Here is a 13,659-nt window from a genome sequence, read left to right as displayed (position 1 = left end):
GGGCCCGCAGCCGCGGCCTGAGCCGTCGCCTGCGAGAGCTGGAGCGGGAGAGCAGCTACCTGCGGGCCGTGCTGGCTAACCAGAGCGCTCTAGGGCAGCTCCTGAGCCGCTTAGCCGGGATCCGCGCCGGCGGGCTGCAGCTCAGCACCAGCCTCTTCAGGGACACGGGCAGCCCCCGCCGCCATCACCACCACCTCCAGCCTGCCGGCGAGAGCAGCGACCACGACTACGCCCTGCCCAGCTCCCGGCCCCCCAGCCTGGAGGAGGCGGCGGTGGTGACGGAGACGGAGGAGGAGTGGGCGGCCCCCGGCGGGATCTGCCTCCACGTGGACCGGGATCAGGTGTCGGTGGAGTTCTGCTCCATCTGCGCTCGGCGAGCAGCGGCCTCCTTCAAAATGTAGGGTCAAGTACCTGCTGCAAGTACTCGTGGGGTTCTCGCCCCTAGGGGCCTCGCGTCGTGGCGGAGGAAGCAGGCGATGGTGCGGAGGAAAAGAATAAATACAGTGGTGATGGGGTGGTATTGGGGGAGATGCAGAGGAGGGGAACCTGGCACGTAAATGGCCAGGATAACAAAAAAAAAATCTCTTGAACGGCACATTGGGAGCCAGATGGTGGCCTTGGTTAAAGGTCATGTAGATCTGGCGTGCGGACGGTAGTGGTCTGAGCCTGTTTGGCGTAAGAGTCGTGCAAAGCTGTGTACAGCAGTGCGATAATTGTCGTGCAAACTGACGCGCATACACACGCAGAGGTGCCGCCAGAGCCCGTTTGCAGCACTTGGGTGAAAAGATCATGCCGACCTGACGCATGAAGGTGTGCTCGGTTCCACTTCGCAGTTGCCAGTAAAGATAACACTGACTACCCGGTCTTGAGTCAGATAATGTCTAGCCTGCTTATCCCGAGGAGCCGAAAATGCTTGCTTAGAAAACCAAACCAAAAACTTCCTTAAGACATCGTCACTGGACAGACTTAAGAAAATAGTAATGATCGGCAAAAGAAAGCATGCATATAAAATTGTACTGCATCTCAGTTATACATTACTATTAAAACCTCTCTGACAGTTTCTCTTTTAGGTGCTTGCCCTGCCAGGCTCCGTTGTGTAGGGGTTAAAGAACAGTCGTTTTCCACCTCGCAACCTGGTAAGGATCAATATATTCCCATAATGCGGTATCAGACAGCTTGCTTTGCTTATGCCAGTCTCTTGTAATGACTGGTTCAGGAAATGATTTCTCTGGTCCTTGGCCTACTCTGCCAAAATGTTTCTAGCTCTGGATGATAACTAATAGTGAAAATTACAATCACGTCATTCTAATTAGCTGTTTTCCTCTTTTCCTTTTTTAAATGAGTATGCATATAGTAGCCAATACATGAGCTACGTTTGAATTAAAAAATAAACACTTAGGCCATTTGAAATAAGAATTTTCTATTAAACTAAGTATCTGATGAGCTGAAAAGGGAAAATATGCTAATAAGGGGGATGTGACATTTACAGCCTTTTATCATAGGGGACTGTCCCAAACGTGCAAGTAAACTGCTTTTTAAATGGAAAAAAAAAAGAATTTGTGACCTTTTGGTTTAAAATACTGTCTAGTGTTTGGGATGCACGGTACCTTTAAAAAGTCCTTCTCTAGCTTACTCTAATTCATGATGCGGAGTTTTGCCCGATTAAGCAGAACCTGAACACTGGTTATATCTGTACAGTGGAATCCTAATGTAGAGGAGTCACTTTTTTGCATGGACCTCTAACAAGAATTGCGGTTTGAAGAATGCAGTGCATCGAAGTAACTCGTTACTTTAGCTTCCCATAAGTAAATCTCTGTGCCCGTGCACACTGAAACTCCTATGTTACTTCAAAGTAGCTTTAAATTTTAAAGATATTGCATGTATATGCATGTGCTTAATTTTACTGTAGAGTTCTTAATTTAGCCTCTTACAGTATCCAGAAATCTATAACTTTATATAATTAAGCACAGTTTGGAGATGAGCAAGTATGTATCTTGAGGCTAATGATTTGAAAAATGCTCCGTAATTAACTGAGATAGGAGGAAAAATAGTTTGACAAACAGTAGCGTGTGTTTTCTTGTACTAGTCAGTGTTTCTCCCTATCACAAAAGATGAGTGGGTTGTTTTTTCAGTTGTATTATAATGTTTAGGTTGTTTATATGTATGTCAGTTGGGGGAAGAAGGATTGTGAAAATGATAATATGTAAAGTGAGGTTTCACAAAGAATAGACTTTCCTAAAACAGTTTCATTTATTAACTTCTTTAAAAAAAGATTCTGTTTAGTGTTTCTGAAGTCTTGTTTCTTAAAGCCTTAAATTTTGTGTTTAAGGCTAAGTAGAAGGTGAAAGTGTTTTCCCCCAGTCATTTGCTTTATTGGTGCTAGACCCTATCAAGTGTTCATCAGTATAAAAGGAGTTTGATTTTTCTTTGTGAAACATCACTGTGTGATAAAGTATATGTGTATTTAGCATCCTTGTTTTTCTTTATGCTAAAGTGGATTCAGCTGTGTTGGGGCAGAAGAGACGGGACCAGCTGCTGGCCACATTTCCTGCTTTATTTTAAAAGGTAGTATAAGAAATGAGAATAAAGAGGTAACAGGGCTTTTGCTGTCTTTGGTTAAAAAAAGAAAAAAAGAAAAAGGTTGAATGCTGGGATCATTTACTGTCATCCAAGATGTTTTTTTTAAAAGACAATATCCTATTGAACAGGTTTTATTCCAGTGTATGCAGAATTCCATCTGTTCAGGGCATATTGCCAGCACAAAAGAGACTTAGTGGGATATGTGTTACCTTACACCTCTGTGGTGGCATCTGCAGGACTGTTCAAAGTTTCAGTCTTAAATTGTGTAACCCTGCTGTAATTGACGGGTTATACCAGTGCCACAGGAATCGGAGTTAACCATCAAGACCCGTGCCGACTGATACGCAAAATGGAAATAATTGAGTTAGATTCAACCTAGGCTCAATCTGCCTAGCCCAGACTTCATGAACATGCTTTATTTTGAAGTTTAACATGCTTGATGAAAAGAGAAACACTAATGTAGCAAGTATGGGATGTTACAATGGCATTTTTACAGTTACTTCAGCGTAGAAGTGTTTTTTAAGTTAACTTAAATATGCATTCTTTCTTTTTGCATCACTGCTACATGGTAGAGGTCAGGGACTTAGTTCTGGTCTCTGTTGTGAACCTGCACATCACTCTAGTCATGAAACTACCTGTGAGCTGTGTCTGAGAGTAGCTGATTTTCTGACATGCAAAATGATGTATACCAGTACAAGAACAAGGTCAAGTCCCAAGAAAGTAAGTGGCTGCAGGCATTTCTAGTGCCTACTGAATCATATTTAAACCAAATAGAGGGGAGGAAGTTATTTGAAATTCTAACCGACTGTACTATCTGTATGGTGTATTATTAATGTAGCTTTTTGAAGTGAAAGCCTTGAAATGACATAACTTAATACTTGAAAATATATTGTAAATGTTTCTTTGTAATTATGTGCCATCCAGATAAGAATACAATATCATAATAAAATCAGACTTGTTGATCTTTCAGTTTATGGGCTCAAATGTTTCTTCATCTTTTTCTTCTCATTAATGCCTTGCTTTAATTGAGGGGTTCGTTACACAAAATGGGAAAGCAGAAAGGGGAAGATGCTGTTGCTGCTATCCGTGTGGGTCATCTGTTGGAAAACAAGATAAAGTGGAGCAGGGTGTCCAGGAGAAATATGGTTACTCATCTGTCCTTCAAGTTAAGTTTGTGGTGAGGACAAAATGAAGGCTTTATTCCTTGAACTGAAGATAGAGTTATGCTTCTGAGAATCGCCACTCCTTGTATTTTACAGTTGTTTTTCTTTCTTACTGTTTTATTAATGTGGCTATGTTTGATCGATAAACCATGGAGTAGTAGAACACTTACATAAACGCTTCCATGGTCTGTTGGCACCTTCCTCCTTTCTGTCCCCTTTTTAGGTTCTGAAGTTTGATGACAGTTAAAAATACGCTGTTAAACCATAATCTTTCATCGGATTGTTACTTCCACGCTAAACACTGGAGTGACTAACAAAGGTTTGAGGGTGCGGAAAGGACAGAACATTTTTAAAGCTCCAGGGTGAGCCATGCACTGTACTGTTTGATTTCTGTTAATCTTAAATGCTTTATTTGTAGAGGGCAGTTTAAAAGAGCGTGCTGGCTTTCTAGCATCCAGGCATTCTAGGGAAAGTAGTCTGCAGCTTGATAAAAAGGAACATTTCACAAAAAACATTGCTTAAAAATTTAATAGCATACTGGCATGCTCTGCCTTTTTTGGCCTCCAGTTGTAGAAAATACCCTGTTCAGCGTTGAAATTTGTGTTTGTTAAACTGTACATAGCACAGAACCATCAGTGTTAAGCTGCCATGGGACCTTCATTTTCTAGATTTCTCCACCCCACAGCCGCTCGAAGACTATTTAGCATTTAAATAAGAAATAATTTCATGCTCAGTTCTTGGTTCGTTCTTTACAGTTTGATTCCGGTACTGTGACTCTTAGTAGCATTCTAAATTAGCTTCTCTCTCTTTCCTCTGAAGAGCTTAGCAGCATCAGGGAGGAAAAAACAAATTGGTGTTTCTGCAATCTCCAGCTGCCTGGAGAGGTGACAGCAAAGTAAACGTAGGGAACGGTATTCCAGATTGTCAGATTTCTCATGCCACTTGTCCAAACGGTCATCAGTTTTCCCTGTGAAACACAGAGATCTTTTGCAAAACGCAAAGGCCTTTTGTAAATTTACTGATTTTTAAGAACTTGGGTTCTCTAGAGCTTGTAGTTAAAGAGGTTTTCTGCTAGAAGCAACATACTGTGTTTATAGGGTTGTATTTGCTTAATAGCAAATATTAGTTAGTTAGGCTGTAAATGTCTCGGGGATATATTGGGTATGGGGGTTGTTCAAATGGGCTTTGTGTTTAAAGAACACCCTGTGTAACATCACACATTGACAGTAGCTGATTCTACAGTTTTTCACCCAGTTTAAGTGGGATATGCAGATCTGGAGAAATAATTCTGCCTCTGCTCATTAGCAGGAGGATGCCAGGAGCTGGACTAGGGCGGGTACAGGGGAGAGGAGGGTATCATTTGCAGGGGGCTGTGGAATAGATTGTAATGTTGAGATTCAGCATCAAAAATGGTACATATAGAAGATAAAATTAGTGCTTTTTTAGTATTTCTGTTGATTCCTACCTGTAGCCAGCCTCTCGGCATTCTTTTGGCAGTAGTTCAGACTTGGAGTAGCCAGAAGTCCATCAGCATAGGTTATCTGTCCGTTAGACACAGGCATTCTTCTGAGAAGGCAGCAAAAGCTATTGCTGCGATACGTAGTCTGCAGCTGGCTTGTTTCTAGTAAAACGGTAGAAGAAAGGAAACAACCCAAACCTGTTCTAACTCAGATTTTCAAACAGGGAGGCAGTGTTCGCAAGGAGTTTGTTACAGTTGGTAGGAGGCCAAGAACCGGTAAAAGCTCGTCCTTTGACTTCTCGAGTTGTACAAGGTATGTTGTACCCCGCGTATGAAATGGAGAGTGGAGGGAGCGTTTCCAGATTTCCGTGAGGGCACTCCTTCACACACGTACACGCTGGAGCTTACTGACAGCATCTTGGTGTCCCGCTGAATTTTGAAACGGTTTCAGTCTTCATTCTTTAACTTACTTTTGAGAACTTTTTTCCCCCCCAGTTGTTTAAGAAATACACAGGTTACAATTGAAAAGTTTCCTTTTTTGTAAGCACGCCACCTTTCTTGCCTAAGGAGTATATAGCTGACCTCTGACATGACCAATGCGGAACACTTAAAATACATATTTGCAATTTGTGTATTCATCAGTTATGCTGGAAACAAATACTGGTCTTTGCAACTTATTAAAAAAAACATTGAAGAATGTGGTTTTTTCCTTGTTTCATAGAATCTTTACCTTTCACCCTAAGAAATTAATATCTAAAAAAATGGGGGTTTGTCCAAATCAGATCATTAAATATCAGAGCATGCACTTTGATTACTCAGAGAAAAATTATCACTTGATACCAAAATGAAAATAGTACATGGAACAGAAGATGGTTTTGAATCTCACGCTTTCAAAAGCGCTAGGATCTGTTTTACAGTATCTTAAAGACATCTTGTTAAACACTCTCAATAACAATCACTGAGCCATTCATTTTTGTTCGTAAAGATACTATTGCAAAGTAATAGCTTTGCATTATGTTTTTGTTGTCACAGGTAAGTGGTTCTGTTGGTTGAAGTCCGGTGACTTCTGGAGATACCATAACTCACTGTCTTGTAAAATACTTGCTCCGTGACAATCTCTGAAGTGGGGTGATTAAGGTAAGGCCAAGATGGCTGTTTAGGCGTAGGCCAGTATTGGAACACCACACCATACAGCAAGACTTTGAATTAAGGAAAACTAAACTAACTTTACGTAACGTATGGCCTCAAGTTGCGGCAGGGGAGGTTTAGATTGGATGTAAGGAAAAATTTCTTTACTGAAAGAGTGGTGAAACATTGGAACAGGCTGCCCAGGGAAGTGGTGGAGTCCCCATCCCTGGAGGTATTTAAAAGACGTGTAGATGAGGCACTTAGGGACATGGTTTAGTGGACATGGTGGTGTTGGGTCGACGGTTGGACTCGATGATCTTAGAGGTCTTTTCCAACCTCAATGATTCTATGATTCTATGACCGTTGCGGAGGTAGTCTGTCTTTGCTGCTTCCCCGTGCAAGTCAGGCTGCTACTCCTGGTTAGAGAGAAATAGAGTGCATGATTTTCCTGCTGCAACAACAAATCTGTTAGGAAAAGGTAGATGAGTGTGATGAAACTCCTTTAATACATTTTTCAGCAGTGCTAGAGCATAAATTTTAAACCAATTCAACTAAAGGTCTCAATGCTGAATTCTTAATTCTCATTAATCTCATAATTCTCCATGTGCATCTGGGGATACTAGAATTTTATTGAAGCGTAGATCTTGCTGACCAGCAATTGTATGCGTTTCACAGTTAAGACACACATCAGATTGAGATGATTGCTTCTCTAGAAAAAAAATTCTGATTTAGTTCCCAAACTGCAGAACACACTAAAGATCTCATGCAGTAGGAAAATTAGCAATTTATACTGCTCCAGAACATAGAGTGGCCAATGTGAAGACAAGCCTGACACGTAAGTGAATGACTCCAGACCACTGATCTTGAAACTCGAGGCAGCTGAGATACTGCAGTAACAGCACCAGCCTTTTGAGGCCTCTCAACACAGTTCCTTGCTTCAGGGAAAGACTAATTTCAAGGCAAACTGGTTGCAAGGACAAAGTTTGTTCTGACTAGGCTTTTTTTTTGGTCACTTGATATATATGCTGGGAAGTCTGACAGGAGTATCACTCCTGATTGTTCTGTGGTAATAGCGTTCTCTACGGTGTATAGAGTGACCCTTGTAACAGCCTAAACGGGCTAATCTTGCGGCAGAAATTCCGTGCTAGCAGAACGGAGGAAAGTTCAGGGAGAAAAAAAAACTCAGATTTTGAGGAATCTCTAGGAAAAAAAAAAACAAAACCAAAAAACTTTCCTTGATCCCCCCCCCCTTTTTTTTTATATAATATACTGTGGTTTGCATTATGAAGAAAAAAAACCCTTTTCAATAACTCATACAGCTTCTACAAGACGTAGCATCACCTTAGAGCCAAACACTAAGCAGCCAATATAAATGCTTTTTTTCCCCCATTTCCAAAGAAAAAACACCTGTCCTTATAAAGCTGTTATTCAGGTGTATATACTAAGCTGGACATAATGAAAAACTTCACTTGCATTTTAAATTCATAACTGAAAAGAATGCCAGTGCAGAGTCTTAACTTTGTTTTTCTACTAAAAAAGACAGCCAGCAAAAATTTCTTTCTTTGTTTATTATGGTTACTTATCCAAGGCAATTGAAAAGTTGCTTAACTTCATGCTTGTAACTCTTCCGGATCCCTGCTAGTGTTCATCTGCTGCAGTATTTTGACATATATTCCGTGATGTTTAGTGGCAAGATATAATCCAGTTAGAACCTGTATAAGTACACCCAAACTCATCTTCCTAAAGACAGGCTGAGCAGTTGTGAGCCAGAAGCGCAATAGGTTTTCCTTCCCCGGCAAGGGAGATGAAGAATACCTAAACAACATAAACAGTGGTAGAAACTTGCTTTTTTTTTCCCCATCCAATTTAAGCGTCAATATTTAACATTAAAGTCATTAAAAATACTTAGGTAGATATTCATTCTCCCCTTGCTCTCCTAAGTTAAATTCACCCGGTGGTCCTGGGCTCTCCGGATAAATGCTATATGCCATCCTGACCACGTTGCTGACGCCCCGCCGAGTCTCACCATCCCCTCACTGTGTTCCGACCCAATCCACAGAACTACACCTGCCAGGGAGCCTGGCAGCTGGGCACTGCCCAGGATCGGCAAGGTCTCTCAGCCGTCCAGCCGAACAGCACTAAGCAGCAAGCTTCGCCGCTTGGCAGGACGGCAGCCACAATTTCACGTACCCAGGCACATCATGGGTAGCTTGCAAGGTTCCAGCTAGAGACAAGTTCTTTACAACCTATCAGTTTGCGGATCTTGTTTCACTTTGGAGGCTTGGCATAGCTCTTACTAACTTTGCCTTGTAATGAGATGACCTTAATGTACATCTCCTTCCATGTACTAAAAGCCTACAAAAAGATAGGTGTGCACAGACTAAAAATCCACGGAATTTAAACTGAGAACTGAAGATCTGACCAACAAATACATTTCACTCACTGCAGGTTAATAAGACATACCTGGCTGCAAGGCTTGCGTTCACGGGGAGAGCCAGGAGAACAGGATAGAGACCACCCACAACAGCCCCTATCAATCCTCCTCTGACCACAGCGCAGACCTCACAGTTTAGGTCACCTGCATGACAAACAGTATTTCACTGTCAATATCCACATAGCACCACCACATCAATTTATAAGCTGCGTGCAACAACATGGCAACAGGCGCTTGACAGAAATGGCCAAGCTGTGCAGGTACGCAAGAAATTTTGAAAGAAGGACTCTTCCTTTTGCAAAAAAAAAAAAAAAAAAAAAATCATTCCAACCCAGGAAGAATTTATCACTCTAAAGTTGACCTTCAGATGAAATCGTACAGATGGGGGAAACTGAACTGCTTTGTTGCAGTCACTTTTACATGACTTTGAGTGAAAGATGCTAAAAAATCAGTGATGCGTAACGGGAAGTTTTTTTATAAACATATATAAACATATATATATATCTCCTTTCCTGCTCAACTGCAACACCTCAGTGCTGCCCAAGGCATTAGACAATCTGTTTTTCAAACCCTGCTTTGCAAACTGAGGTTTTTCAAGACCACAACCGTTCAAGACCACTGTTCTGCAGAGAGGAAAAGCTCCTCTAGTGTTACATTGTGTACCGAAAGCAAAGCCCTTTCGAAAACAAGGAGTAATGAGGTTTTTACCTGAAAATAAAGGCTCACGCACAAAAACTTCATAAACCGCTGCTGTTGAAAGAAACGGAATAACAGCCATTGGCAAAGCAGACACCAAGGAAGCCTTTCTGACGTGTAGGATGTTCCTGAAGAAGTTATTTGCCGCCAAGCCGCATAAGCTTGCATTTGCTGCAAGGAAGTATGAGCCATGATTACAAAGGTTCCTGTGAAAGAAGGAAAGTCGCTTCAGCAATTGAGAACTGTAAAGAAGTTTGGTTTACTCAGTGCTACAATTCACTTCTGAACATCCTACAATAAGAGGTAAGAGATCTAAATCTCTCGCTGGTGCAAAATGGAGAGTAACTACTCTCAAAAGCAACCGGTACAGCATCCTTCACTACATGCCCGAGTTCACACACACCTCAAGAATGAAGTGACAGAAAGGCTGAGGAGCCTTTTCTACAATTTTTTTTTTTGTATTATGGCGAATGGAAACGTCATGAAATTGGCTCTCCTAATCAGCATGTTTCTAAAGGAGAATGTTTTCTCACAATAAATAAAAAAAAAAAAAAAAAAAAAAGATATATAATCACAGCTGGCTCCTGTAATCAGCCTTGTTTCTAGCCTGCTTACCCAGAAGTATAGATTTAGTTTCAACATAAGAGCTTACAGAACAGATCAGGTGGGACAACCAGGGCAACTAGGATCTTGCAATAACGATCTCAGCAGCTGCTGGCAGATCATTTGTAGTGATTCTGTAGGCCGAAGGCCTGTAAGCCTTCCTTGTGTGCATGGAACACGCGAATTTAAGGTCCTACCTTGCTAGGAGGTTACGCTAGTCAAAGGTTGCATACTGGTTTACAGAACTGGAGCTTCTATTTTTCCCTTGATAACAGGGAGTGGACTCTGTTATCTACCATGTTTTTAACAGACGGTTTAGAGCAGCTACTCCTGTTGCAATCTGTGACATGTTGAAGGCAGAATAGAACAAAGTCTGGCCAGAGATAGTCAGCATTTATTATCTGGACAAACAGTTCCCATTTGAGTACGCTCCATCACAGCAGGTAACGCAAGAGGGAATGGGAAAGCACGCCAGTTTTACAAGCCTGATGAGCAGTTTGTTATTTATTTCTTTTGACTCGCGGAAGGAAGTTATGCATTAATTTTAGCATTAGACCTGGCACAGTCAGTCGATTAGTGGAAACAACTCTTTGCTTTAGGTTTCCACAAATCTAAAATTCCCGGACTGACAACTATTGCCAGGCAAAGCAATTCACCGGAAGGCACTCCGATGCTGAGGCTGTGCCAATATTATTATGTTAAAAGTGTATTTTTAAAATGTGTCATAATTGGATTTATCGCTAAAGCCCCAAAGAAAATAAAATGCTTAACCGATCACAAAATTTATGCTAGGCCAAATGTCATATTTATTTGCAAAATTATCAAATGTGACAATCTCTAAACCATTTAGCAATTAAAATACATGATTTTTACAAATCCACCTACTTAAAATTATTCTACATTGTAATGCTTAGAGTAACATTAAGCACTGACAAATCATACAAAAAAGACTTCAGAGATGTAGGTGCTAACCTTGCAAAACCTAAACATTAAAAACATCCGACATCAATGACACCAACTATTTCTCATTTTGAATAGGAAAATACTTTCATGCTTGGTACATACCAGATTTTCAAACATGAAAATAAGCTACTAACAATTCAATCCTGATGCTATATAGCAAAAGAACTTTACCGGTCAGATATCCCTCTTGCCCTTATTTAGGAGCTATGTTTCTTTTTTTGTGTTTTGTTTTAAAAAGAAATTTGCTTTTCAAATCACCGTTCTCCCAATACCGGATGCCATTCACAGAATGTCCCCAGAGCGCAGTTTCTGCAAACCAGCCATTTCATTTTGTTGGTACGTTTACAGTCGCAGGCAGTGAAATGCATGCGTGCAGATACATAAATGTGGAGGACCGAGATTAAAATTTAGCAGCGTATTTAAGAATCCAAAACCGAGCAAATTAATGTACCTAGGACCAGCAGAATCTACTCAGGCTTACTGACGTACAGAACTGCTACACTGCACAAAAGGAAAGACAGGGAGGATGGAAGGGTTGGGGTTTGGTATTTTTGTTTGTTTGTTTTAAATACTAGCTCCCTAGTGTTAAAAACGAGCTTTGGTGAACAGGAACTCTCTCAGCCTGACAGCAGCATGCTTCCTCTTCCCTTCCAGCCATTAGTGACCTCCCCTCTGGATATACAAACTTCAGGTCCTGCACACGCCCCCGCAGCTATTTCTTTCCAAGGCCCAGCAGTCCCTAAGTACCACAGCTTCTATCAAGACGTTACCACATCACCACTGAGGTATCTGCCTCCCCCTTAGCTCCCCAGCTCTTCTGGGGAAGGAGAAGTGGCGTAAATTGAATGTGAGGGAGGGCAGCAGATCCTACACAAAGCTGCACCACTAACTGTAATGGGAGGGATAAAGCCTTGGTGTTGTTCCTTCTCACCTGTGTGGGGAGGTCCTGTGTTACTACCGGCAGTTTGTTTAGCCAGCAATTTAGTTCTATTAAATTAAAAAAAAAAAAAAGCTTCCCATTACTCTTACGTATACAGAATTTATCCAAGATGATACACACGTGCAAACAGCTCCTTATTACAGAACCAGCTCAGGTTCAGTAAGGTTTTGCAGTGAAACGCAATATCACAAAACACAAAAAGGTTGTTTGTGAGGCCCAGAAGGCATTTAGCTGGTTTTGTGCTGCACAGAACCCTGCTGGTGAGCCAGCACGACTCTGGCTGACTCGTCCACCACCACCACCTGGATACCTCAGTCTCACCTTCCTGAAACGGGGAGCAGGGCAGAATGAAATGCAGGAACTAGCAGGTTGATGCTCACTCAGTTCTGGCCCCAGGCCAGCCCTGCGGGACACAAGATGACTCCTGCAGAATCACAAGAGTCTCTGCCTTATGCTCTCCAACATTTCAGTTTCCTAGAAAATTGATTAGCTCTAGCACAGGACTGTATGAATGCTCAGAGCCAGTCGGGGCTGATCAGCCACCCCAGAACCTGAAGCATCGGGGAGCATATGCCAGAAACCGGCTAGGCAGGACCAGAGATAAGAGTGAACTAACCATATTTAAAAAACACAAAACAAGTTTTCTGTTCTGGACAATAATAAGCATCTTTACAATTAAATATTTTTGCAACTGCAAGGAAGATTTGCAATAGAAGAGTAAGGGAAAAGAAAAGCCTCCAAAAGACTTGAAATGTTTGATGCACTTATCTTCATTTATTTTACCAGCACTTACTGATCTGCTTTAGGAAGCTCATTGAGTATCTTTTGTATGACTTCCACCCGCTTAAATCTTTCCAAATATAGTCTTCGCTGCGGAGAATCTAGTTCAAGAAACTCTCTTCCTGTCATCTTGAAGTCCTGGATCATAAGAAACAGGCAAACAAGTGTAATCAAAGTTACACAGCCCCAATATGTATCAAATAAACTTCTGGACTCTTTTGGCACTATGCAATCACAAATGCATTTCCTATTTTTCATGGCAGAGTTTTCAGACACAAAGGCCACTATCCAGCTACAGAAGTCTATGATATTTATGACTACATGAACCCTAACAAACTGCTTTCTTTAGTGACATTGCAGCTGTGGTTTGACAGTTGCTCTAAGCCAACTTAAGTACTCAGTGGGATGAGGATGGACTGTCTCACCCTCCAGATACTCCTGCCCCAGCACCTCCAACCCTGGGGCCGTACAGCAGCTTGGATCAGGAAACACACAGATGAAAACTGCTCAGAGGAACAATGAGCAGCGTACTTGTTTTTTCCAGCTGGATCACCTTCTAACACAATGATCCCTAATGGCAGCAGCGCAAAGGAAGATGCTAACGGGACCACGGAATTTGGCAACACTCCAGGTTTAAATTGACTTAACTGTCAAACAGAACCGTAAGGAAAAACCCCAAATAAATCCATTCTTTGAAAAGACTTAAAGAAATCATGAAGACATCTACTCTGCTTTTATATTCCACAACTAAGGACTTTTTTGTAATTGGTACTCTTAGTCAGAGACATGTATCAAGTCAGAAAGCGTAAGTTGTATTTGGTTTACATGGCAAGGTTTTGGTAGCGGGGGAGGGGGGCTGCAGGGGTGGCTTCTGTCAGAAGATGCCAGAAGCTGCCCCCCTGTCCGCCAGAGC

At 41.7% G+C, this 13,659-nt stretch overlaps 2 protein-coding genes across 2 annotated transcripts in view; one reads left to right on the top strand and one right to left on the bottom strand.

Annotated features, from left to right (window-relative positions):
• The window catches only part of CREBZF (CREB/ATF bZIP transcription factor), a 2,162-nt gene extending 1,761 nt beyond the window's left edge, over positions 1 to 401 (top strand). The window contains exon 2 of the mRNA XM_019472605.1: positions 11 to 401. Within this exon, the coding sequence (XP_019328150.1) occupies positions 11 to 401 (391 nt within the window). The remainder of the gene's footprint in view (positions 1 to 10) is intronic.
• Positions 402 to 7,892: 7,491 nt separating this feature from the next.
• TMEM126A (transmembrane protein 126A) overlaps positions 7,893 to 13,659 on the bottom strand; it is a 6,919-nt gene continuing 1,152 nt past the window's right edge. The window contains exons 2-5 of the mRNA XM_009281323.2: positions 12,760 to 12,884; positions 9,473 to 9,666; positions 8,794 to 8,908; positions 7,893 to 8,145 (exon numbers count right to left, since the gene is read on the bottom strand). Coding sequence (XP_009279598.1) covers positions 7,941 to 8,145; positions 8,794 to 8,908; positions 9,473 to 9,666; positions 12,760 to 12,875 — 630 coding nt within the window. The 5' untranslated portion in view covers positions 12,876 to 12,884 and the 3' untranslated portion in view covers positions 7,893 to 7,940. The remainder of the gene's footprint in view (positions 8,146 to 8,793; positions 8,909 to 9,472; positions 9,667 to 12,759; positions 12,885 to 13,659) is intronic.

The sequence above is a fragment of the Aptenodytes forsteri genome, unplaced genomic scaffold (assembly GCF_000699145.1).
Source record: "Aptenodytes forsteri isolate BGI_AS27 unplaced genomic scaffold, ASM69914v1 Scaffold180, whole genome shotgun sequence".
Lineage (NCBI taxonomy): Eukaryota > Metazoa > Chordata > Aves > Sphenisciformes > Spheniscidae > Aptenodytes > Aptenodytes forsteri.
The sequence above is the reverse complement of the archived record's forward strand: the minus strand, read 5'-3'. Positions and strand labels throughout refer to the sequence as shown.